Consider the following 27,588-nt stretch of genomic DNA (forward strand, 5'->3'; position numbering starts at 1 on the left):
TTACCAACAAAAAAGTTCAATGTACGAGTATATTAGAAACATGGCTCGGTAAACTGTTAGTTCATTTTGAATGAATGAAAACGGAATAATAACCCAGTCTGTACTATCAGTATGCGCTGAGAGAATTTTATTTATTTATTCTTCACTAGCGACCCGTCCCGGCTTCGCGCGGGTATACATTATATCACGTCACATTAGAAACCTCTAAATTTGTCAGTGTTTCTCGACAATATTATGTATGTACTAGCGGCCCGTCCCGGCTTCGCGCAGGTGGACATTTTTACATTTTAAAAAGTGGCCATTAAGGCTGCGCACGCGACGGAAGCTTAAAAATGGAGTAACTTCTCCCGTTTTCCAAACATTTCCCTTCACTGCTCTGCTCCTATTGATCGTAGCGCGATGAAAAGTATACTATACCCTGTCCAGAAATATGAAGAATATTTATACCAAGTTTCGGTAAAATCCGACGAATATTTTTTGTTTCTATAACGAACATACAGAAAGGCAGACAAAAATTTTACTGATTGCATTTTTGGCATCAGTATCGATCACTAATCACCGCCTGATAGTTATTTTGGAAATATATTTCACGTACAGAATTGACCTCTCGACAGATTTATTATAAGTATAGAAGATAAATTATACATATAAACCTTCCTCTTGAATCACTCTATCTATTAAAAAATAAAAAAAACCGCTTCAAAATCCGTTGCGTAGTTTTAAAAATTTTAAGCATACATAGGGACGGATAGACAGCGACAGCGACTTTATTTTATACTATGTAGTGATGATGATGATGATGATAGCGATATAAATTGTGAAGTATAAAAGATGGTCTTATCTTAGCGATAAGCAATCTCTTCCAGGCAACCTTTGGTAAGCGATGATAGGATGCAGTCAATGGATGATAATGGAATGGTCACCCCACCTGCGCTGACGGTATACGCTGGCGGGGCACCAGTGAGGGATGATAGGTGAGAATGAAAAGCCAGGTCAGTTAGCCCATAGTGATGAATACACCTGGAATTCAGCACGTTGGTTTCCAGGGGGGGGGACTATGTGGAAGGCCGCATTACTAACAATGTCCCCCTCCCCCCGATAGGATGCAGTCAGATCGATGGGTTTAAAGAGACCAGACCATCGATTTTTTTTAAACATACTAAACAATTATGTACTTTTGTCTATCCATTTGTCTAGATTAACTTTTTTTTTCTTTTAATAGCCTCGCGGCTTTGGATGTTTCCATTTCAGCCTATATTAAATGTCTATTACTCTTATTTTAATATAAAAAAAAAAAAATTAATCCACAACTTGATGTAAATATTAATTATTACATTTTATTAGATTAGAGGATAAAGTCATAGATAATTGGATAGGTATCGATTTTATTTCAAACGTATTTATTTCTTTATTGAAATTGTATACACTTAATTTTTTTTTACAACAATGAAAGAATCCTCTTCATTTCTTTCATTGTTATAAAAAAAATACTGGAACTAAATCGTTGAACAATCTGGACGCAATATAATGTGATTTCCCTCTCCGATATTTTTTACCAATACAACTAGCTTTTTGAGTCCATTTTGTTCTATTAAGACAGGATTTTTTACTCTATTCGGTTCTACTAGTAGAACTAAATTGTAAAACAAAACGAATATAATCAATTAATTTAATATATTAGATTGTTATCAATTGTAATAATAAGATGTTTAATAAATAATAAAGAAATTAGGCGCCATTGTTGACAAATAATCATAGATAAAAATTCTAATTATCGTATTAGCAAAGGCATTACGGTATATAAGTGACAATAAACTATGTAAAGGACGTGACATATTTTTTAATAATAAGAATAATAATAAAAGACGATGATATCCGCAGAAGTATAAAACTTGTCGCGAATACCAACGCCCTCCTTCTCATTGCGGGATTTCAAAACAGACCAATTAAAAAGTATAGTAGAAACATCAACGAAGACAATTTATTGTATCTAGCCACTAATTACAATATTAAATAATATAATACTAATAAACTGCAATAATAAAAAAAAAATTAAAAATAGGAGCCTACATGTTAACTTAAATGTGTGCGTTTCCATGTGTGTGTGTGTGTGTGTGTGTGTGTGTGTGTGTGTATGTGCGTATGCGTGTGCGTGTGGTGTGTGTTAATCAACCAAAATGTTTCAATAAATTTTATAAAGTGAAAGTGAGAAAGAAAGAAAGAGAGAGAGAGAGAAAAAAAAAAAGTATTTGTAATATTTTTATTTTTTTTTTTTAAACACCTGCTGAAAGTGGCAAACAAAAAACTTTTCATCTCTGTCGCCTACAACATGAACATGAAACACCTTGGTCGCAAAATACACTGCTCTGCCCACGTATGCCATCAATCAACCATCCTGTTGCTGTTGCCTGCTGCTTCTAGGCAGAAATAGGTAAGACTATAGAGGTCGACTGCTTTAGTTTTTGTTTTTAGAAGTCGACCCACACAGGTGAGGCGTTTTCTATCTACTCATAATCATCATCAAAAATACGTATCAATTTGTATTCTTGTAAGTACATAGATAAATAATTATATCCAATACTTCTCCATTTGTAATTCTGTAGGCATACCTGAACAGGAGGATTAAGACGGAGTGATAATATATATTACCACTTACCAGATAATTACTCTATGTGATAAAATACCTGTCTTGTGCTGTAATTCAGCACACATAATTTACTACAAGTAATGCCATCTATAATGTGATAGTTGTATATTCTTACAGTGCCATCTGTTGACCTCGTAAAGTAGCTCTTAGTAATAAAGTGTGGCATTATGGATGCAGCTCTTGGATTAGGTATGAACCAATGAAGAATACAGAAATTCTTTTTAGTTTTTGTTTGCTCTGTGGACTACACACACATATTACTTAGAAAACTTACGTTGCTACAGACTCTCTAATTGCTCTTTGGATAGATAACACAAATCATGTTAAAAATGAAGATTGACATCATCAAATTTTCTGGTAGCGCAACTATTTATTAAACCACCTTGCTAGTAAGTGAGCTATTACTGCAACAGTTGCTTCCATGGAGTGATATAGGACCTACAATTACTATTACAAATTAATTCTGCACTTCTTAATAGAGAATATTATATTCTTTGGTTCCGTCTTTTGCCACTAGATCATATAGATCGCAAATGTGCTATATGTCGAAGAATAAAAGAAAGCTATTTGACGTTTATGAATAATATCTTTCTGACAAGATTTTTACCTTTACAATTCTTTATAAATCTTCATAATTATTTCTTATTTCAAGAGAAATGCAAAATAAATAATAAATAAATTTTCACTTACAATGATATCATAGACAGAGAAATGAGTTCATGTCCTGAAACTGTTTTGAAGTCAGAGTTTTCAACGTGGCAACATTAATTTGTCTATGGACGAAACGTATTTGACGGCTGGCAGGTATATCCGGCACACGAAAAGAAGGGTCCTTTTACAAGCGTACGCCATTGCTGGCGTATGGTAGTTTATTTTATTGAAAGAAAAATCAAAAACCATCCAAAATGGTGAGTATTTAACTTAATAATAGTGTCCAGAAAAGTGATACGATGATACTGTGCTAATGTTTTACGTGAATATTTTAAGTATTCCGTGTTCTATAGCTAAAGTATTCACATATTCGTTGCCGTCGTCTTTGTCGTCGGATGACGTTTTCCAAGTGTTTCAAGTGAAAGATTTGTGTTTCTTTTCACTATAATACCATTGTAATATATCTGAAATTGATTAAAACGTGGAGAGCAATGGAAAGATATAAAATAAAATGTGCGTTTGACAAGTGCTCGACCATCTGTGTTTTGTTGTGAAATATGTTATTGAGAGTTTTTCTGGTTTATGCAGGTGAATTTTACCGTGGACGAGATACGTTCCATGATGGACAAGAAGCGGAATATCCGCAACATGTCCGTGATCGCTCACGTCGATCATGGAAAATCTACACTGACAGACTCTCTGGTGTCAAAGGCCGGTATCATCGCCGGAGCCAGGGCAGGAGAGACCCGCTTCACGGATACCCGAAAAGACGAGCAGGACAGATGTATCACCATCAAGTCGACGTGAGTAACCACATGGTGCAATAACCTTTTCACCTTACCCTTACCCCCTCTTGTATTGTAGTATGATGTTTGAAAGTCGCTTTTATGTACCGCTTCGATTCAAGCCATAAACTTAAATAATGTATAAGCCTGTGAGGTTATATTTTTATCCATATTAAATTTCCATTTGCAGAGTCCCTTACAGAATAAAAAAATATATATATCTAAATAGTATTGTCAAAAGTTATATTTAACATTATCAACGCCATTTTTGTCCAAACCACCATACCATAAAATTATGTTAATTATTATTATATTTATTATGGTATTGCACAATATTGTTTTGTAAAAATAAATATCAATCTGTCATTCTTTTTATTGTTATAAACAATTAAAGACAGCATTTATATGAACTGCTGTCTAAAATGTCATTTCAATGAATGAATTTTAAAAATTAATTGTATTTCAAAACCTCCCACCAATACATAGTTTTGTATGATTGTGTGAACCATTTCACAATTTTTATTGACAATTCATTTCAAAAAGACTATTAATTATATTATATTTCTTTACATTTTAATATAAATTAATCATTATGAAATACTAAAATTTCTTAAATTTTAATTTAAAAAATATGGAATCTATAAAGGTAAACCCCTTGATTAATTTTAATTGCACATGTTGTTTTAATTATTGGAGGTCACCTTACATTTTGTTTGCTATTCAATTGTTTCTCTATCATTTATTTGACATTCACTTCAGAATTGTAAGGAAATGCCATGGGTAGTTATTCAGATATACCATGTGGTTCTATATTACCATATATGCTAGATATTACATTTAGCAGTGATCAACAGATAATTTGAAATGATGATATGCTTAATGTCTTATCATAATATCGGTATAATTATTATTTCAGATCTGATTGAAATGCTTTGTTGTAATATTACAAAGGATATTATTATTACACAATGATTGTAATATATTAAAGATAATAAATTATAGTAGCTATATATAGGTTTCAATAGTTTATAGTTTTCATATGCACAATGGCCCAAATGAGAGGCTAAGCGCGGAAAATGGAGTCTTTTTCATAGGCTTCAAATTATTGCAATGGATATTATATTTTACAATGATAATTAACAAATATTAAAAATATATTCTCATATTAATTTAAATATTCATATTTTTGAAATGTCATATTGATGTGCAATATTATTATTTTTGTATATCATACTTATATTTTGATTATAATGTTTTATCACTATGTATCGAAGCATTTGGCGTTCCATTGTTTCTGCCTACCCTAATGGGAGACGGGCATGACAGATATGTATGTATGTATCACTATGTATTTCATAACAATTGTAATACATAATAAAATACAATTATTTAAATAGCTTTTATTCCTTAATTGAATATTTATATAACTGAGACTGAAGCTGGCATAATATAAATCTACATCTATTTTATGTTATTTATGGATAACAATTTATTAAGAAACTAAATATTGATTATTAAGTGATGATTGTTCTTTACCAATAAATCTGAAATAATTTGAAGATTCTCAGAACGGCCATCTGATAACGCACTTGTTTTTTTTTAACTAGGCTCGACTAATTAAGTACAATGATTTATTAATTATAATGATTTGTCCTCAGAGCTATCTCCATGTTCTTCGAGCTCGAAGAGAAAGACTTGGTATTCATTACAAACCCCGACCAGCGTGAAAAGAATGAAAAGGGTTTCTTGATCAACTTGATTGACTCGCCCGGTCACGTTGACTTCTCATCTGAAGTCACGGCCGCTCTCCGTGTAACTGATGGTGCCCTGGTAGTCGTGGACTGTGTCTCTGGTATGTATATATATATATATATATATATATATATGCATTATATAATGTTTATTGTATAAATGATATTTACAGCATTATAAATTAATTATAAAATGGAATACTTTATATAAGAGTCCTGAAAAAGATTTAATATACAATGAAAGACTTATACTTTGAGGAATTTGTTCAATGATCAAATAATTGACAAGTTGAAAGAAATAATGTTGATGAATTTAATAAGGTAACAAGCCTATACATTAGTGACATCATTTTTTTTTTTTTTACCTGAACAGTTACAGCAGTTTTTGGTACCTGAATAGTTGTTATACGTTTGTTTTAAACAAATAGGTACTTTCAGATCCTACTAATTTTTTATATCCAAATATAAAAGTTATTAATGTTACTAAATCTTGCTTACACAGCTAAATTTAAAAAACGAGATTTGGTACATGGTTAGGTTAAATGGTAACTTAGCACAGGTTACTTTATACCAGTGTTTTTCAAACTTTTATAGTACAACCCCCCTTTTAATGTGATGTTTTATGACCACCTACTCTGGTTCCCAACCTGTATGTAATTTATTATATTACAGATATCAAATTTGTAAATTTTTATTTATTGTCATGGGAACCATGATGGGAGCAATTGGTTAACATAAAAATAAACCCGTTCTTCACATTAACGTGACTTATGGTTACTTTTTTTTATTTTGTTAATTTGTGTTATCCACTCTACATTATAATCCATTGCCTTGCATTTTCTCATTCATTACCAATATAAGAAATTTCCTTTAGTAGACATCTTAATAAAAATATCTTTTTGCAAACATTGCTTATTTTTTACTGCTTCACGACCTTCCGCGATCCCCTTGTAGAGGCTTGGGTACCCCCCAGGGGGTCGCGACCTACACTTTGAAAAATACTGCTTAATTTAATCGTGAACACTGGCAATGGCGCAGACAATTGCTAAGTCTATAAATATGGCATATTATATTCTTGCTTTGACAAATGTTTTTACTCTCAGGTGTGTGTGTACAAACGGAGACTGTGCTGCGTCAGGCCATCGCGGAGCGCATCAAGCCCATCTTGTTCATGAACAAGATGGACCGCGCGCTGCTCGAGCTGCAGCTGGAGTCGGAGGAGCTGTACCAGACCTTCCAGCGTATTGTTGAGAACGTTAACGTCATCATCGCCACGTACAACGACGACGGTGGTCCCATGGGTGAGTATTATTATATTAATAATATAATAATAGTGGCTGCCATATTATTATATTAATAATAAATTACTGTTTTTTTTTTTAACAAGTATTATTTTGTTCATGTGCCATGTAACAAACTCCTATATACCTAATGATTGTTACTCAATTATTCATTAAAATGTCAAATCTCTTGTAATTCTATTTTAGCTGTTGAAATGTTGTCTTTTTCTTTTGACCTAATTTCTCAATTTGAAAAAAAAAAAAAATACAAAACAATAACTAAAATAGATCTAGATCTATTTGGTTGTGGTTTTTATGAATAAAGAGTTCACTCTTCTTGTTTGGTTGACTTATATATACATACAAAATATTAAACCACTATATATTGTATGTGAGAAAGGTTTTGGGCTGGATCTTTATTGTTCTGCACCCTAATTAATATCTTTAAACACTTAATAATAATAATAATAACTTTATTGTAGCTAAAAATTGGGTACACAATTTATTATACTGTGATCACTAGGCTCGCAGGCCTGTATCATAGTAGTCGGTGAGTGGCTAATTAAGTTAGTCCATATGTATTGCCATTTACAGTCCGGTTCTTGTACAATTTTATCATTTAGGTACTCGAATCTGAATTTGGTTTTCGTTTCTAAATCTTAATTTCTTAAACTAAAATATGTATATGGGAATAGTTTTTATATCCTCATCATATTTTTGACCTCATACGTTTTTAACGTACAGTCGCAGTGATTTTCTTAAAAAGAAGTCTTTACCTTAAGGTTGTCTTGAAAAGATTGCTCTCAGCAATAAGACCGCCTTACTGTACTTATACAATTGTATCGTTGTGTTTGTAAATTGTCTTGCTTATTTCCTATATTGTATAATGCAAATAAAGTATACTTATTCATTCTTTTGTCAAAATTTTTCTAATTACATAAAATTGTAGATATGCCCTTTTACATTCGTGACTGCAATATAAATTATCAGAAGAAACGCCGCGGTAGTCGCACGATCGATATTGTACCCACAAGGTCGACGCCTCGCCAGCTGATCGTTTGTTTTTCCTTCGCCCCATCAAAATGTCGACAAATTCGAGTAAAACTTTGTGACAATATATAGTTTTTTTTTTTTTTTTTAATTAAATACTTAAAATGGTGGTAATGTAAAAATATGACTTGTCATTAGTTCTTATTAAACTTCGAAATGTAAGAAAATGTTAAAGAAACAAATCACATTACACTACTGTATTTTTTCGAATATTTCTATTTTAAGTAAAATTCGAAATAAACTTTTACCCGCTAGCTCAGTCAGCGTGATACATAAATGAAGGCTAGTTATGTCCTTCCACATGAGAGAGTAGAGTGGGACCTGTTTTGTATATTTGTATAGCATCTTGTATTAATTACATTTGCATCAGATAGCACTCAAACCCTCACTGAAATCCTTAAAACTAACCCTTCAAAGAACTTGAAAATGAAACTATCTGATTATTATATTGTTTTTATTGTATGATGTATATATTATCCTTTATTTATTTATTTACACTTTATTGCACCAAGTAAAAAGAGAAATAACAAATACAGTAAATATTAATGAGAAGTGATACAAAAGGCGGCCTTATCGCTAAGCAATCTCTTCCAAACAACCTTTGGGTAGAGGACATTGACAAAAAGACAAAGGGTAGGTGGCGTACTATTATATAAATATTATCATATACAAACATATATACATACATACATACATGTGTGAGAAAGACTCTGTTTTCCGCGCTTAGCCTCTCATTTGGGCCGTTGTGCGTATGAATCGTGGCTAGTACAGCCAACCTAGCTCCGCCCAGAAGCGCACAAGCTTCCTGGGTTCTTCACAGGCCTCACGGAGCGACCTCACCGTTCCGAGCATTTCTACACGTTGATGGGCCACAGCCTCACATTCCAGGATTATGTGAGCAGCCGTTTCTTCAGCGTCGAAACAGCCTCGACATAGAGGGCTGTCTGTGGCTCCTATTGTGTATAAATGTTTGTTTAATGCACAATGGCCTGTTATTATCCCTATCATTATTTTGAGGTTTTTTCTATCTAGATGTAATAAACGTTACATACATACATACACATACATATATAATATATACACAATTAAATATATACATACACATACTTAACAGCACATGTACAACAGAAAAAAAAATTACGAAGGAAAACGAAGAGAGAACACAGGAAAATAGTGTGTTTATTGTGTTTATTCATAGTTTATCTTTTTATATGCAAAATATAATGGCAAATAAACCCACCTGATAGAAAATGGTAACTGTTGCCTACCTCTATAGACATGTATTAGAAGGGTTATTCATACTTATTTCCTACACGCTTAAACTGAAACGATAAGCACAGTTGTTTGGCGACAAAACACGAGTTAGAGATGTTTATGTATACAATATTCAAAGTGAGGTGAGATACTTCGCGTTTCTGATGATTGTTAAATATTGACATCAATGTCTGGCGGTAACAGGTGAGGTTCGCGTGGACCCCAGCAGGGGCTCAGTGGGCTTCGGCTCCGGTCTCCACGGGTGGGCGTTTACCCTCAAACAGTTCTCCGAGATGTACGCCGACAAGTTCAAGATTGATCTGGTGAAGCTCATGAACAGGTAAGAGGATTTTACAATATCAATCACTTGGGTACCTCGGTCCCATTCGTGTTTCAATCGTAAAGCAGTTGTGTCTGCATGGCTGTGTTTCATTTTGAAGGGTGGGATATGGCAGTGAATTTACAGGGTACAGAGGAATAACACCTTAGTCCTCAGGAATGGCAACGCATAGGGGGTATCATGGGCGAAACAGTAAACTCTGTTATGTCCATGGTACTGGTTAAGTCTATAGGCAATGGTTATCACTTTCCATCAGGTGGGCCGTCAGCTTGTTTGCCATTCTAAGTAGTATAAAAAAATATATATAGTAATGAGGTGATTGTGTGGTAGGAAAATATAATATAGGTGGAGTCTTACATGCAATTGTGTTAAACTTCTATCTAAAATTTAAACTATATGTTGATTATTTGGTGAAAGGATACATGTGTTGTATTTGTAAATTTTAAATTAAGTAGTTCTGACTTATGAAGGTATTTTTTTATAGGTTTTAAGAATAATTGTTCTGTTTTCATTTATTAAAAATAAAGATTAAGTTTGCTTTAGGGTGAGCCTCTTGTTATTTTAAAAATATGTTTATAGTGTAGTGATAAAGTACAATATAGGATGTCGTAATAGACGACTATGAAAACAAAGAATGTACAAACCGTCCCGACAGTATAGTAATAATAATTGTTAGGTAAATTGGAGATGCTTTCAACTTGTTTTAATAAACAGCTTCAATACTAGCAATATACCCTATCAGGTCGACCTCCACGTGGTTCCTCCTGGAAATAATTGTGGTTAATTTCTTCTTGAATTCTTCACGATGGGCCAACTGACCTGCTTTCATCCTCACCTATCATCTATCACTGGTGTCCCATCAGCGTATACCGATAGCGCTTGTGAGGTTATTATTCAATTTTCACCCATTCAAAAAATCCTATTAAGTAAATACAAAAAAAAGAGGAAGGACATTTCTCTACTGAAGGTTTTTTTTTTGTTATTTTCTCGGAAGACTTCATGAGCTTGTGCTCCTTATATGTATTTTTTGTATAGATAAAAGATGGCCTGACCTATTTTCCTTGCTCTACATGCACTTAGCATGCACATTCCCAAAGAGGGTTGACGTCAGGCAGGCGGCCGGTCATAAAAACTAAACCGAATCCTTAAGTAATATGGATAAAACCATATTACGCCGACCCCAAATAATAATTGGCATAAGGGTAGGAAGATGCACTTATAATCACTTCGGAGGTAGAAGTCCATTTCATTTTTTTTTATACAACTTAGAATGGCAAACAAGCTGACGGCCCACCTAATGGAAAGTGGTAGCCGTCGCCTATAGACATAAGCAGTACCATGAACATAACAGAGTATACTGTTTTGCCCATGATATCCTCCATGCGGTGCCATTCCTGAGGACTCGGATGTTACCTGTAAAATCATGGCATATCCCACCCTTCAAACCGAAACACAACTACTTCACGGTAGAAACACAAATGGGACAGAGGTACCCAAGCAATCGACTTTTGTACAAAGTCTCCCTCTGGTGGGAGACTTTGTACAAATTTCATGTTCTCTAGCACCCATGAATCATCAGGTTTTAAACATGTCTTTACAATAACAACTCGTGATTGCTTTCCAAATTAATAACCAATTATAATTATCTTCTAGCTGTTATCAATAAAAATATATAGCACTGTCGTTATGACTCTGATAAACATGTAGGATAAGTGTTTACAATATCTATGACAATATAGACTGGCCTACTGAAATGTATACGACATAGAGACAAGTTATACCGTAAATTTAAGAAGAATCCCAATAATGAAATTCATAAAATAATCTACACACGGTATCGTACCTTTTGTAATAATCTCTTAAAAAAAAATTAAAAAGAATTTTCAACAGAATGAGATCCAAAGGGTCAGAAAGAATCCAAAGGAAACATGGAGTTTAATTAAGAGAATGGCTAATCTCCAGAATAGACAAAGTAATTCTACAAGATTACTGAAATTAAATAATAATCCATTATCTTCTGTTAACTTAGTTAATACATTCTTTGCTAACATTGGTAAGAATCTAGCATCCGCCATTGAATCAAGGTATAACGGTAATTCTCGAATACAACATGACTCAGCTACGCCTTTACTACACAGGCATGATACCTGTAGCCAATCTTCTCCCAACTCTATGGCTTTTTTCGATGTGGATGAAGAGGAAATTGAAAATATTATTATTAATTTAAAAACCAACTGTGCTGTTGGATGGGACGGTGTCTCTACTTCTATAATTAAGTCAGTAAGACATGTAATTATTCCTATACTAAAATATGTATTCAATTGTGCTATCAATATGGGTATTTTTCCTAACGCTTTTAAAAAAGCAATAGTACATCCAATTTTTAAAGGTGGAGATGGAGACGTTATTTCTAATTATAGACCTATTTCAGTCTTATCCGTTTTTTCAAAGATATTTGAAAAAATCCTAAACCGTAGATTAAAAACATTTATTGATAGTCGTAATATACTATCACCTAACCAATTTGGATTTAGAAATAAAAAATCTACGGAGGATGCAGTTTTAGAACTTACCAATATAATTACTGAAAACTTTGACAATAAGAAAAAATCTGTGGGTATATTCTTAGACCTTTCTAAAGCCTTTGATACTGTCTCTATTCCTATTTTGCTTGGCAAACTAGAAAGTGTAGGTGTTAGAGGTATAGCTCTTGATATGTTCAGAAGCTATCTTACAAACCGTACTCAGTGTGTAACTATTGATGGTTATGTAAGTGAAGATGAATATATCAGTTATGGTGTTCCTCAGGGTAGTGTTCTAGGGCCTACCTTATTTTTAATTTATATTAATGAGCTTTGTAATTTGACTATTCAAAACTGCAAAATAGTTACCTATGCGGATGATACAGTTCTCCTCATCAGTGGACATGACTGGATGGAGACACAAATGCATTCAGAGAATGCAATGAGGCTGGTCATGAGGTGGCTTCAGTCAAACCTTCTTACACTTAATCTCTTAAAGACAAAATTTATCCCCTTCTCTATAAATAGTATCTCTCGGCCTTCCTCCGCATTTTCGATTCGTCCACATATTTGTCCAACTTCAACAATTCTTAATCCCTGCAATTGTATATCCGTGGAACGTGTTACAAGTATAAAATATCTTGGGGTAACGTTGGACGGTTCGATGACGTGGAGGCAACATGTTGATTGTACCGTCTCCCGCGTAAGAAGGTTGATGTTTGTTTTTAAGAGATTAAGAGGCGTCATGGATTTCAACACCTTAAAAACTGTCTATTATGCACTCGCACAGTCTATAATAACATACTGTATCACCTCCTGGGGTGGAGCTGTTAAAACAGTATTGCTGAAGCTTGAACGGGCTCAAAGAGCTGTTTTGAAAGTTTTGGCTAAAAAACCAGTTTTATTCCCTACTATGGAACTGTATGTGCTCTGTCGGGTTTTAACTGTTCGACAACTATTTATTTTAAATACTATGCTACGTAAGCATTCTGAAATACCGTATGAAGTAAACCTGATAATTTCGAAGCGTAAATCTTATAAAATTTGTAAAATTGAACCTCGACGCACTGCTATAGCGAGCCGACATTATCACCATATAAGTTCCTCTCTATATAATAGATTAAACAAAGAATTAGATATATATCCTTTACCTTACCATAAATGCAAAGATAAATGTTTAAAATTTCTCCAATCCTTATCATATGATGATACAGAAGATCTTATTAAATTTTCCGAATGAATTTACAATTTTTTTCACACCTCCATAGATACACAAATTCATACACACACACTCATACACACGTTCACACACACACACACACACACAGACACACACACACACGCACACACAAACACACACACACATTTACGCACACACACTTTTATTTTGTTTTTCTTTTTTTTGTTTTTAAGTTAACATGTAGGCTACTGTATTTAAATTATATATATTGTTTTTAATTATTGTAGTTTATTAGTATTGTAGTTGGTTGCTAAATATAACAAAATGTCTTCATTGATATATTGATATATTGATAGCTACCATAAATGTCTGTTTTGGAATCCTGCAATGAGGAGGAGGGCGTTGATATTCGCAACACAGTTTTATACTTCTGCGGATATCATCGTTTTTCGATAATATTGTATCCACTGTTTTTGTTCCAAATAAAGAATTATTATTATTAAAGAATTATTATTACAATAGGTACATTAATTTGAAAACATTGCTTACACAGTTGTGCTAACAATTTCTTGATATTATGATACATAGAAACAATATATTGAAAGGTTCAACTAAACGCAACACTTACGAAACCAGTATTCAACGCCCGCTGTATGACCTCTGTATTTCATTAAAAAATATATTTATTTTCCTTATTTATTAGTGTAAAATAATAATTAAGTCGCCTTAAATAATACTCAACATATCATGTTATTATTTAAAAATAACGGACATTTTTTAATGGATGATAAGGGAATAGTAACCCCGCCTGCGCTAACGGAATCAGTGGCGGGGCACCAGTGATGGATGATGGGTGAGAATGAAAGGGCAGGACAGTTAGCCTATCGTGATAAATACACCTGGAATTTAACATGACGGTTTCCAGGGAGGACCACGTGGAGGTCGATCTGATAGGGGGTATATTGTTAACTATGGGATTGGTATTCCGCATTACTAACAATCTCTTCCTCCCAACCATGGCATGGCAACACTGGCAGTGTTAGAGTTATTGGGTTTGTCTGATGGGTAAAAATTTAATACCAGTTACTGTCAGTTGGGGGGAAAGGGATTGTTAGTAATGAAGTCGAATAGCCCCATTGCTAGCAATATACCATCTCAGATCGACCTCCACGCGGTTCCCCCTGGAGACCATCATAGTTAATACTTGTCGAATTCATTATTGGGGCTCAATTGACCTGCAATCATTCTCACCTATCATCTTCCACTGGTGCCTCGTCGGTGTATACCGATAGCGCGAACGGGGTTACCATTGAATTTTCACCTATTAAAAAAAAAAGTTCTGTCAGTTTGTCTATCATTTCGTTCCGGTGGGTGCGGCTTCGATTCCTGCACAATATAATTGTGCTCATTAATTTGATATTTTCTGTAGGCTAGCCTTGTTCTCATATTTTATTAGACTTTATGTAATATGTCATAGGGTATAATGTATTAAAGAGCATTCACTGAAATGGAAAAGTTACTAGTGCAATTAATAAAAATCGATATTCCATATAATGTTAATCGAATTCCAACTGAATGCTAGCTTGACATTTTGTGCTGTAATGTGGCGAAAGTACACCCACGCGTGCCGTAGTACACCTACACAGTTATCATTATCGGATTGTTCTCTTTAAAAAAACTTTGACCTTTACCTCTTACGTCACCGAGAAATCGTTTCAAATAACAGAAAAATACCTTAGATCTAATTAGCTTTTTGCTCGCGACTTCATACGTATGTGTTTTGGAAGTAAGAAGGCAAGTAATAAAATAGACTACTTCAGTATCGCGTAATAGCCGTATTAAGACATTTGCATTCAATTTGTTGCAATAGTTTTTAAACATACAGACAGATAATTCTAAAAATATAATCTATAAATATAAATATATTCTATATTTTTTTCTTAAATAACCCCAAGTATAGACATTGTCTAGTTACAACTTTTTTTTTGTCATATTATATTGAATATTATCTATACTTATAATAAATCTGTACAGAGGTACATAAAATATATTTCCAAAATAACTATCAGGCGGTGATTAGTGATCGATACTGATGCCAAATATGCAATCAGTAAAAATTTTTTCTGTCTGTATCTATAACGAATAGACACAAAAACTACTCGACGGATTTTAACAAAACTTGGTACAATTATTCTTTACTCCTGGGCAGGTTATATTATACTTTTCATCACGCTATGATCAATAGAAGCAGAGCAATGAAGGGAACTGTTGGGAAAATGGGAGAAGTTACTCCATTTTTAAGCTTCAGTCGCGTGTGCAGCCTTAAGAGCCACTTTTTAAAATGTAAAAATGTCCACCCGTGCGAAGCCGGGACGGGCCGCTAGTATTGAATATTTTTATTACTTTCCGACAAATGTTCAGGTACTTAAAACATCAGGTAGGCTCGACTTTTTCTTTGTTGTATTCCAATATTTTTCCCGTAATGAAAAAGTAGAATGTAGTTACCAGGTAAACTTAGCGTCCGTCCGCATAGCAACAGTCGACAATGCCTTTACTACCTCGCCTTGTATTGTGAATTTGTTATTATCTATGCAAGCTGCAATGCGCTGTTTATAATTTTGTATGGTGCAGTAACTGTTACTGGGGTTTTTTTTATGTTTATTTCCTCATTACTCCATCAGTTGTAAACCGATTTGATATTATTATTTTTTTATCTGAAAGGATATACTAACAAATTAGTTCTATAGAAATTTTATTAAAATCGTTTCAGTAGTTTAGTTTTGAAACCAAAATAACTGGTTTTGTTTTGTTGGCAGTTTTTGTGGAACATTATTAGATACCTTCTATGGCCGGCGGTCTTTAAATTTTTACCTGGCAACCCAATATATAAATATATTTGAAACCTGCGACGCTATTATTTGTCTTCCAGTATTAATAAAATAATGGGATAAACTAAAAACAACGGACCTTTTGTCTACTAATCGTCAGTAATAGAGACTGAAAATTCCATTGTTAGCAATATACCAAACCCAGGTCGACGTCCTCGCGGTCCCCCCTGGAAACTATCATGGTTAATTCCTGATGAATTCATCATGATGGGCTAACTGGCCTGTTTTCATTCTCATCTATCACCCTTCACTGGTGCTCCGCCAATGTATCCCGTTATCGCAGGCGGGGTTACCATTTCATTTTCACCCATCAAAAAAAAATTGGTACGGAAGACATCGAAATTGGTGATAACCATTTTTCCGACATCAATGTCTAGAGGAACCCCCCAATATATAAATATTGGAACCCATTATCCATGCCTACTGCTTAAAAACCCTTCTTCCGCATAGGTTGCCGATGTCTTGTATATTTAAAGATTTTTTTATAAACTTAGGCTATGGGGAGAAAACTTCTTCAATGCCAAAACAAAGAAGTGGGCTAAACAGAAGGACAGCGACAACAAGCGTTCATTCTGCATGTACGTGTTGGACCCTATCTACAAGGTGTTCGACGCCATCATGAACTTCCGCAAGGAGGAAATCGATGGTCTGCTGAAGAAGATCGGCGTCACGCTCAAGCACGAGGACGCCGACAAGGACGGAAAGGCTCTGCTCAAGGTTTGTTCTAGCATATTCTTCCTATATGTTCTTCCTATAAATATGTCTAATAAACCCAATTTAGTTGTTAAAGTGTTTTGTTTTTTCTTTTTAGCCTATTAAATATTTAAGTCCAGTATTAATTTCCAAAGCAATTAGTGGTATAAGTTATATATATATATATATATATATATATATATATATATATATATATATATATATATATATATATATATATATATGAAGTAATCATATCCAGTCCCAAGTGTTGCCGGTTACTTTTCATAAGTCTCTGGGTGTCAAAGTGGACTTACAGTATATTTCTTTCTGGAATTGGTTGTAAATCATCTATGGTCTATGACCCCATAAATGTCAGATACATATTTTTCTTACAAAATATTGACTTGTCGTGTATATTTATGATAGTATTCTTAATTAGCTGTATTCCATATCATAAGTTACGATATGACCTATTTGTGTACCGAATTTCATTCATATCCATTGAGTATTTTTGTATGAAAGATTAACAAACTTTCATCTATCGATTCTTACAAATCTTTGCATTTATAATATTAATAGGTTTATAACTTAAATGGCAAATAGAGATTTGGCACGCCTGATGGAAAATGGTGACTGTCTGACATGAACAGCACCATACCCGTCAAAGAATACAAGGGGTTGTTTCATTATGTTATTGTTAAGCTATATAAAAACTGTACAGATATTAAAACTCCATCCTTAGCTTCATATAATTTATAAATTGATGAAGCTATGTTCATATATGCCTCTCATTATTTTTTTAGTGTAATATTTTCTTGCAATTGTTTGTATTTATAATAAGTTTACTATTGTAATCTTTTGGAGGAAAACAATTAAGAGTATCTATTTATCTGTCTATATATGTTTTATAATAGCATTTAATATATTTGGAAGTCCTCACTAACCATTGAGTTTACCTGATCAGGTGGTGATGAGGACCTGGCTGCCGGCCGGCGAGGCTCTGCTTCAGATGATTGCCATCCATCTCCCGTCGCCCGTGGTAGCCCAGAAGTACCGTATGGAGATGTTGTACGAAGGCCCTCAGGATGACGAGGCCGCTATTGGTATCAAGGTATGCGTCATTTTTATTTTAACTGTAATATAGATCAGAGTAACGTAAATCATTGTTGCTTCTTAACCTTGCTTTTTGTAATTAAGAAAGTAATCTGTATCTTTTTTTTTTTTTGAGATGAACCATAGTGTTTTTTATCCATTTATGAAGTTTACAAAGAATAAATATAAATAATTGGTGTTGAATTGTTATCTCTTGTTTTAAATTCGTCCCATTGATACTGGGTAAAGTTTTTAATGCTATACTCCAGCGGCAGACAAGGACGAACAGAAATTTCTTAACGTGGATTGGTAAGAAGGTCCCTTGGTCTTTTTACAACATAAGTTGAGATACATAAAAAAAATTACATTGTTTTTTTTAAAGTCTTAAATTATACGATAGAGTTTTTAGGAAAAGATAGATTTGATTTTTCATGAAGAAAGGTTCTATTGATATTTATATTAATAGTACTGGGCTATATAAGAGTAGCTAGTTATTATTATATTTTTTGTTATATAATCACATAACTACATAATATAATGAAAGTCCATCTAGGAGTCACAACGCTAGTTTAAATATCCAGAAATTGAGTTTTTATTTTATTATGTTAGCTATTAACTTAAATATTAGATCTTGCCCATAAATGGAGTTTTGCCAGTAGTTGCCACGTTTGGCAGGCGGGTTTGCAGAAATTGAGTTTTCTGTATTAATAATTATATATTCCCTATTCCCTGTATAGAGCTGCGACCCCGAAGCGCCACTCATGATGTACGTGAGCAAAATGGTGCCCACTTCCGATAAGGGACGTTTCTACGCCTTCGGCCGTGTCTTCTCTGGCAAGGTCTGCACTGGCATGAAGGCCCGCATCATGGGCCCCAACTTCCAGCCTGGCAAAAAGGAGGTAAGTTTCTTTAACTCTTTGAGTGCCGACGAGCGCCATTGCGCTCGTGCGCATTGCAACTAAAAGTGCCACGAGCGTCATAGCGCTCGTGAAATCAATCGCTGTTCAGCTTGCTGTAAAAAAAATATTAAAATTGGATATTTTTTGGAGGAGATACAGTTTTTTTAGAGACAAGGGTAAATGACATGAACATGACAAAGATTTCTTTGGCATCTTTAAGTAGATATGAGTAAAAATTAATGGCACTAAAAGGGCTAAACATAAATTATTCCCAGTTAATTTCTTAAGTGACAACCCTAACGTGTTTATTGGGCATGCTAGTGGTAAGTGGTCTGCAAGGGTGTGGACACTATAGTGTGGAGGGTACATGCACATACATTGTACACCCGCATTTATTATTTTTCGTTTGCCAATATGTTTATTCTCTTAGCTCAAGAATGAATATAGAGCGAGATTAAAGGAATAAGTGTAAATTAACACTTCTATAGAAAAGCACCACTGTTAATTATATGACAGAAATTAGTGCACAGTATTTCTTTACTTGGATTGGAATTAAATTACTATTTGTATATATGAATTTTAAGTTAAAAATAGTTTAAAAAATGCGTATCCAGTAATAATGTTTTAACAAGCTGAGTACATTTTGATATCTTGAACAAAACAGTTATGAGTATTTTAGAGAATTTATAATTCTGAATGGATCAGTATTAATTGATGATCTGTAAGATGAATTATTATAAATAAGAATACCTTCCTGCATGTACCGTGCCACGCCGTAGCGCGCGTGATGGTCCACCGTTTCGTGCGCTGGGATGGTGTCGGCTCTCAGCAGGAAGGAGAGGAACCTCGCGGGCGTCCAAACGCTGCACAGGACCTCTATCCTTATGTCCCAGTACTGCATGCTACGGCGCCTGCGATACATTTTTGCACTAGACCTTCTAATGTTTAGCAAAAAATATAAGTAAACAATCACAGTCCCTCTGTTGGTAAAAATGGCTTGCCATTGCATTTGGATAGCTACGTAGACAAGACTTTACTTTTTATTAGGTTACATACTAATATTTTGTGTATGTGGTATGATATTGCGTTTGCATAGACAATATTATTTAATTTCAATCTTTTATCGCGCTAGGGAGACTAGCATTTCACGGTATCTCGCGCTGTTTGTAAACTTAGCCTTGTATTTAAAAAAATTGTTCCCTTTCAGGATCTGTACGAGAAGACCATCCAGCGTACAATCCTCATGATGGGCCGTTATGTTGAAGCTATTGAGGATGTGCCCTCCGGTAACATCTGTGGTCTGGTCGGAGTCGATCAGTTCCTCGTCAAGACTGGTACCATCACGACCTTCAAGAACGCACACAACATGAAGGTAAACAAAGAACTATTTACATTATTTTTATTATACACACACTGCACAGACAATCACCAAAAATATTGCTCTTTTTATTTTATATTTATTTTAATTATTATTTTCACGTACCCTCAAATAGGTTAAAGTTGAAAATCAGTGTTTTGTTCCTTGAACAATGTTCCACGCTGAGCTTCGACCTTTTTGTATTGCTGCAGATCACACATAATAACACAATTTTATAAATCTTATGTTGTTTTATGTATTATCTATTCTTATGTTGTGTGTGATTAGTAACAAACAAATAAACGATATATCTATCTATCTATCAGTCTTTTTAATTATAATCTTGCAATTTGTGGTTTTATTTCAAAATATGTGATTACTTTTTTTTGTTAAAGATTCTATTCTATGACCAATATTAAGTTTACCATATTACTTCATTATGTCTGTAAATGCTCATTATACTTTACGGTGTTAAAATAAAGTGCATATTTCATTTTAATGACAGAGAATGCATGTAATGTTTGTTAAATTCATTCATCAAAGACATTTTTGTAACATTGAAAGGTTAAAATAAAATAGAAAACATATACATTATAAAAAGTGTATTATTATAATATTATTATTTATAATAATATTGAATATATTTATGAATTAAGTAAAGCTGATTTAGGAAACAATTTTTTTATTGGTTGTTCACAACATGGTATTCTGTACTAAGCATTTGCTGTGATTTATTTGATAGTTATTTATTTTTTCCATTATGCATTTTAAATTTTGTTGTAAAGAGAAACAAACAATTAAAATATAATGTATCACTCTCTGTTCAGGTGATGAAGTTCAGCGTGTCGCCTGTCGTGCGTGTGGCTGTAGAGCCCAAGAACCCCGCCGACCTGCCCAAGCTGGTGGAGGGCTTGAAGCGGCTGGCCAAGTCCGATCCTATGGTGCAGTGTATCAACGAGGAGTCTGGCGAGCACATCGTCGCCGGTGCAGGAGAGTTGCATCTTGAGATTTGTCTTAAGGTAATTAAATCCAATTGTTGTATGTCTCACAATATCCCACGTTTCGAAACTTCAAAGGTTGGAGACAGTGTTTAAGGCTGCAGTTTGTCTCAAAAACTAAAAACAATTATAATATTTATCTCAAGTCATGTCGCTTGTTGTTATTTAATTTATTTATTTATAAAAGATACACCAATAATTAAACAGACTAGTTACAATGCTACAAGTACACTTAAGGCTAGATGGACATATTAGAGGCTTATACAGCTCTCACAGATAAGTGCTAATTGGTGCTAAAGTAACAATCATACAATTAACAAAGATTCAATTATTAATCTATATTATTAATAAGCTTAATAAATTGCATTAAAATCTTAATAAAAAACTGATATTAAAAACTTTAAACTTTTTTTTTTAAATACTTCAAATATTAAATCAAAATTCGCATTATCGGTTTAACACTTTTTTTTTAACATATTTCGTAATTTTTTTTTTTTTAATATTATTTTTATTGATAAGAAACTGATTGATTTATTTTGTCACAGGACTTAGAAGAGGACCACGCTTGCATTCCAATCAAGAAGTCTGACCCTGTGGTGTCGTACCGTGAGACAGTGAGCGAAGAGTCCGACCAGATGTGTCTGTCCAAATCGCCCAACAAGCACAACCGTCTGTTCATGAAGGCGCAACCCATGCCCGACGGTCTCGCCGAGGACATCGACGAAGGCCGCGTCAATCCACGCGACGACTTCAAGACCCGTGCCCGTTACCTGAGCGACAAATACGAGTATGACGTGACCGAAGCGCGTAAGATCTGGTGCTTCGGACCCGAGGGCACTGGCCCCAATATTATGGTGGACTGCTCCAAGGGAGTGCAGTACCTGAACGAGATCAAGGACTCTGTAGTCGCCGGTTTCCAATGGGCGGCCAAGGAGGGTGTCATGGCCGAGGAGAACTTGAGAGGCGTCAGATTCAACATCTACGACGTCACACTACACACTGACGCTATTCACAGGTTTGTACAGATATGAGTTCACTAGTTTTTACTTATTTACTTGTCTATTTGTCTGGAATTTGTTAATAAGGATAAAAGGTTATTATACGTCCTTTTCCATCTCAAATACTATGTATTTTTTTTTTATTTTAATTGGTTGAATCAGCCACCAAGAGAGTACCAACTTATTAATAAAGATTACTCAATATGTTACATGATCAAATTTATAATATAACATAACAAATACTTAATTTTATTTCTATTAATGAATAATTTACGCCAAATAATTCGTAAATATCTTCAATATGCAGACTCTGTTTTAGGTTTTATGTGTCATTGTCACTCCACATATGTTACATTTATAATATTAGCAAACATTAATGTAATATCTTGCTGTATTGTAACAGAGGTGGCGGTCAGATCATTCCCACGACGAGGAGATGTCTCTACGCGTGCCTGCTGACAGCGCAGCCGCGTCTCATGGAGCCGGTATACCTTTGCGAGATTCAGGTATGTGACTGCACGCTCAATATATTCATTAATCCCGTTAGAGTCTGCACAAACGAAGGACAATTCTTTAGTTACCTTTTGTTTATCAAAATAGGATCAAATAAATTCAAATTCCAACCCAAGTTAATTGGGGGGAAAGAGATTGTTAGTAATAGAGACTGAGAATCCCATTGCTAGCAATATACCCAACCAGGTCGACAGCCTCGTGGTTCTCCCTGGAAACTATCATGGTTAATTCCTGATGAATTCATCATGATGATGACCTGTTTTCATTCTCATCTATCACCCTGCATTGGTTCTCCGCCAGCGTATTCCGTTAGCGCAGGCAGGGTTACCATACCATTTTCACCCATTGAAAAAAAACGCAAGTTAATTCAATAAAAAAGAAATCCATAAAATACAGAACTTTGTGGCATGTCTCGGATGTGATGACAATTTTTGTCCTTCTTGTATTAGTCTCCTTGTTTGTGCAGTCTCTTATTTATAGTTATTTTTAATACATGTGTGTGTCCCCATTAATTTAATAACAATAACCATTTTTGCTTCTACATTATTTTTTTTTAATATGCAGTTTTATGATTAGTTCTTAGATCATTAGTATTAGATAAATTCCTATTTTGATTGTAATAATGTTTGTCAGTATTAAATAATTGGAATATTTTTTTTGTTCCATTTATGATTTTTAAATAGCTCTACTATTACCTAATTACCTATTGGTAATATTAATTAAGCATGAGAGTGGAAAAATGTATTAGAGTAGTCTAACTGTAAAACATTAAACCAACCGACCTAAATGATAGAAAGTAGAAAAATAATGAAATTGTATAATGAAATTGAATAATAAATAATTATAAAATATTTTTATAAATCTTAATATAATAAAAAATAAAGGACCAACATCCAAGTATAATTAAAACTTGGATCAGATTTGAGTTTGAAAAAGTTAATATACGATAATACAGTGCAATAGAAAACATTTTTTTTTAAGTTGATCAAAAATATTTTTTCTACCTTTGATCGCGTGGTTTGTATAGAAGTTTGAAACATGATTATTCAGTTTCATTAATACTATAACTATCATACTAGATGTATACCCTTTACGACTATGATCCTTTATTTGGAGCTAGTTTTACGGAAAACAAGTCACATTACCATTTTCTGTATAGCTAGCTCCAATTTTTCAACGAGTGCCCCCCCGCATGACCCCACGTTTTATCCTGAGCGGGCTAGCGTGTTCATGATAGTACCGCCTTTCCGATACGTGGCAGAGCAAACAGTTCTTTGTTTTGGCATCGACACCCACGCATACGCTTTGCCTGAATAGGGGAACTAACAACCTAGTCTAAATTGTAACAAATCGACCATTGGCCAATCCTGTTTGCATGCGATAATGTTTAGATTAGTTTGAGAATAATTACTAATGAGTTTGATTAAATTCTTTTTTTTTTTTTTTACATAAATGTAAGGAACACTGATGTATTGTGTCCATTTGCTGATGGAATATAATGTTGCCATCCATTCTTGTCCATCTTTAGAATGATGTAAGAGGCAACTAGAGGAAAATAGAACACAGATTGATCAGCGTAGTCTTCATACTCAGCGTAAACCTCATACACACAGAACAAAACGAATTTATGATCACTTACTAAGTTTTTATGTATGTTGATTGTTTATAAATTTATCTTTGAAGTTAGAAGCAGCCATCACTGTACTTCATGGGCATTTTTAACTCGCTTTATAGTTATTGAATAATTAAAAAATACTAAATATTTAATTGAAGTTGACAATATTGAAATGGCCGTGTGATTTTTAAATCTCCACAAGAAGTCAATATTTGCAATGCAATTGCTATGGTTTGTGTTTAAAAAAAAATTACCGTGTGCCACAGTGTCCCGAGGTGGCGGTGGGCGGTATCTATGGTGTGCTGAACAGACGGCGCGGTCACGTATTCGAGGAGTCGCAAGTGGCGGGCACGCCCATGTTCGTGGTGAAGGCATACCTGCCCGTAAACGAGTCGTTCGGCTTCACCGCCGACCTGCGCTCCAACACCGGCGGCCAGGCCTTCCCCCAGTGCGTGTTCGACCACTGGCAGATCCTGCCCGGCGACCCATGCGAGCCTAACAGCAAGCCCTACGTCGTCGTACAGGTATGTACCGCTTTTTCTGTGCTGGCTGGCGGTAAAAAACCAATTAATAGATAGATAGAATGCCTAAATTATTTACTTGAACATGTACATTTGTTTTTAATTACATTATGAAATGAAAATGTTTCTTGATTGTACAAGATAGACATTTCATAGTGTAGCTCAAAAATAAACTGTTAAAATTTTTTATAACTGAAAAATGAGATAAAATATAAGAATACCTTCCTGCACGTACCGTGCCGCGCCGTAGCGCGCGTGATGGTCCACCGTCTCGTGCGCTGGGATGGTGTCGGCTCTCAGCAGGAAGGAGAGGAACCTCGCGGGCGTCCAAACGCTGCACAGGACCTCTATCCTTATGTCCCAGTACTGCATGCTACGGCGTCTGCGATACATTTATCTTTATATTTATAACTCTATAGAGAGTGTTTTGAAGGTTTTGTCGCCAAATACCTAAAATGAAATTATAATTTCATTCTGTCTCCATATTTTTACTGCATCGTAATATTTGCACTCAGGAATGGCAACACACAATATTGTATGATGTGACAGTGTATTATGCGATGTTTATATCTATAGGTGACAATTACTACTATCACGTAAATTGATAACAAAGTTTAAATTCTAATAAGAATACTCTATTTAACAATACATTTTCGAATCTATCACAATATCCAAACTATAATATATCTAAATATCTAACAAGATATATAAAAACGTTTCTCATTTGTTTGTTACAGGAGACAAGGAAACGGAAAGGACTGAAGGAAGGTCTCCCAGACCTAAGTCAATATCTGGACAAATTGTAAACGCAATAGCTAATGTAATCTATACTGTAACATACATTCGAGCGCCTCACGCGAACCATATTGTTTTAATAATGTGTAATTAAATTCATTTAAAAACCGAGAGCAGTTTGCAACCCATATATATACCTATGTATAAGCAGACGGAGTGCTATGAACACAATAAAAATATTGCTGGTCAATATGCATTGTTAATATTATTATAATACCTGATTATACTTATACTGTTGATTGTCTCGTAATATTTATATCGCTTCCCCTGTTTCGGTGATATTGTTATACTTAGTTGGGAGCCACGAGTACTTCTTACTTTATACTGTAATTAATTTTTAAATTATAATTTTTCTATTGTAATCGCATTGTTTGATTTCGATTAGGTTAGGCTAGTTTCTGATGTTTTAAAAAGGTGAGTGTTCATTTATAAAGACTCGGGTCGTGTTCACAACGGTCATATTTTTTTTTTTTTGTTAGAAATAGTCATGTACTTCATGATTTTACTATTTGTACTGTATCCAGAACCAGGGGACTACAGATATCTTAAACCGCGGGATATCGTTATTGTAACACATAGGATCTATGAAATGATGGTATAAGGCAGGGGAAGCACAAAAGATCCGTATGGGTCGACGTGCAACGGCTTAGCTGACCCCATATACAAAAAAAAATAAGATACTATTTGTACTATTTATCAATTATTAATATTGATATTTTGATTGCCTGTATTGTTAGCTTTAGCCGTTGTGGATACGACTTATTTAGCAGTGTACTGGTAGATTTATCTTATTGTTTATATTTAAAGCATACAAGTTAAAAATTATACATTGTTTTCAATTTTGAAATGAGTAAAGAATAAAATTTGTAATATTTCATTAGAATTCGTCCAAGCATACTCTAAAATTGATACATTCTGAAGCGCTATTTCTCTAAACCTATCTTAAAAATTTTAATATTACAGAGAAATCTTTATTCTAAGGACTAATATGAAGTAAATTTCTTATTAAGTCAAAATTATAATAAATCAACTTCATGATGGTCCATAAATCTGTAATTTCGCGGAAGTATCAAATTAAAATATTAGGTTAAGACAAGTTTGAGAAATGGCGTCTCAGAATCGACTCCTAGTTGGACTAAGTGAAGCATAAAAACCAAATGGTTTATCTTATTGGTTTATGTACAAGTTACAAGATTAGGAATATAGAATTAAGATCTATAACTGATTGATAAAACTACCAAATTATACTGAATTCAATTAATTTATTGTTTCTAATGTTATCAAGTATTATACGACATGTGTTTATTGCAGAATTTGACTTCATACACCCTATAAAGAGTCCTACACATTTAATTTAGGTAAGATATTTTCATATTGTTTGCCATTATATATAAAAAAAAAAAAACATTTAATGAAAGATTGTTTTTTGAGAAGATAATAATTAGATATTTATATATGTCTATTTTTTAATGGATTTTTAATTATATTTATAATCTTTTTTTGTTCATTATTTAATTAAATTTATAATTATAAAATGATGACAAAATACACAGACCTGTTCTGATAACATGAGGACACTATTATTAATTCCCTGATTTAGTTTCATGTTAGTTATATTTTTTAAAATATTGTTATACATATTTCATGAATTCCATTTTGTTCACAGGTCTCATATGGAGATAAATCTGTCGAATAGGTAAATATTGATTTTATCACTCACTATGATGGCTAATATTTGGATATACAAAATTTCATA

The 27,588-nt window shown here is 33.9% G+C and overlaps 1 protein-coding gene and 2 long non-coding RNA genes across 3 annotated transcripts; 1 reads left to right on the forward strand and 2 right to left on the reverse strand.

The window, feature by feature from the left end:
• The first annotated feature begins 3,425 nt into the window (after positions 1–3,425).
• On the forward strand, positions 3,426–26,194 carry LOC113521790 (translation elongation factor 2). Its single transcript, XM_052900003.1, has 14 exons — positions 3,426–3,555; positions 3,887–4,101; positions 5,742–5,935; positions 6,938–7,135; positions 9,623–9,758; positions 16,843–17,065; positions 18,009–18,155; positions 18,874–19,035; positions 20,243–20,407; positions 21,220–21,411; positions 21,936–22,405; positions 22,792–22,894; positions 24,783–25,040; positions 25,775–26,194. Exons 1-14 carry the CDS (start codon positions 3,553–3,555, stop codon positions 25,841–25,843), a joined length of 2,535 nt encoding a protein of 844 aa, XP_052755963.1. The 5' UTR covers positions 3,426–3,552; the 3' UTR covers positions 25,844–26,194.
• Positions 3,437–5,014, reverse strand: LOC128201840 (uncharacterized). Its single transcript, XR_008253455.1, has 2 exons — positions 4,790–5,014; positions 3,437–3,762 (listed from the first exon to the last, which is right to left on the reverse strand). It is a non-coding gene; the product is annotated as an uncharacterized LOC128201840 (long non-coding RNA).
• LOC128201839 (uncharacterized) lies at positions 24,779–25,399 on the reverse strand. Its single transcript, XR_008253454.1, has 2 exons — positions 25,259–25,399; positions 24,779–25,065 (listed from the first exon to the last, which is right to left on the reverse strand). It is a non-coding gene; the product is annotated as an uncharacterized LOC128201839 (long non-coding RNA).
• Positions 26,195–27,588: the final 1,394 nt, after the last annotated feature.

This window comes from Galleria mellonella, unplaced genomic scaffold (genome assembly GCF_026898425.1).
Source record: "Galleria mellonella isolate WM207_F2 unplaced genomic scaffold, CSIRO_AGI_GalMel_v1 utg63, whole genome shotgun sequence".
Taxonomy (NCBI): Eukaryota; Metazoa; Arthropoda; class Insecta; order Lepidoptera; family Pyralidae; genus Galleria; species Galleria mellonella.

Coding starts and splice junctions, on each gene's coding strand:
- LOC113521790 (XM_052900003.1), top strand. Junction 4,102..5,741: donor TGTATCACCATCAAGTCGAC/GTGAGTAACCAC, acceptor ATTTGTCCTCAG/AGCTATCTCCATGTTCTTCG. Junction 22,895..24,782: donor TATACCTTTGCGAGATTCAG/GTATGTGACTGC, acceptor CGTGTGCCACAG/TGTCCCGAGGTGGCGGTGGG.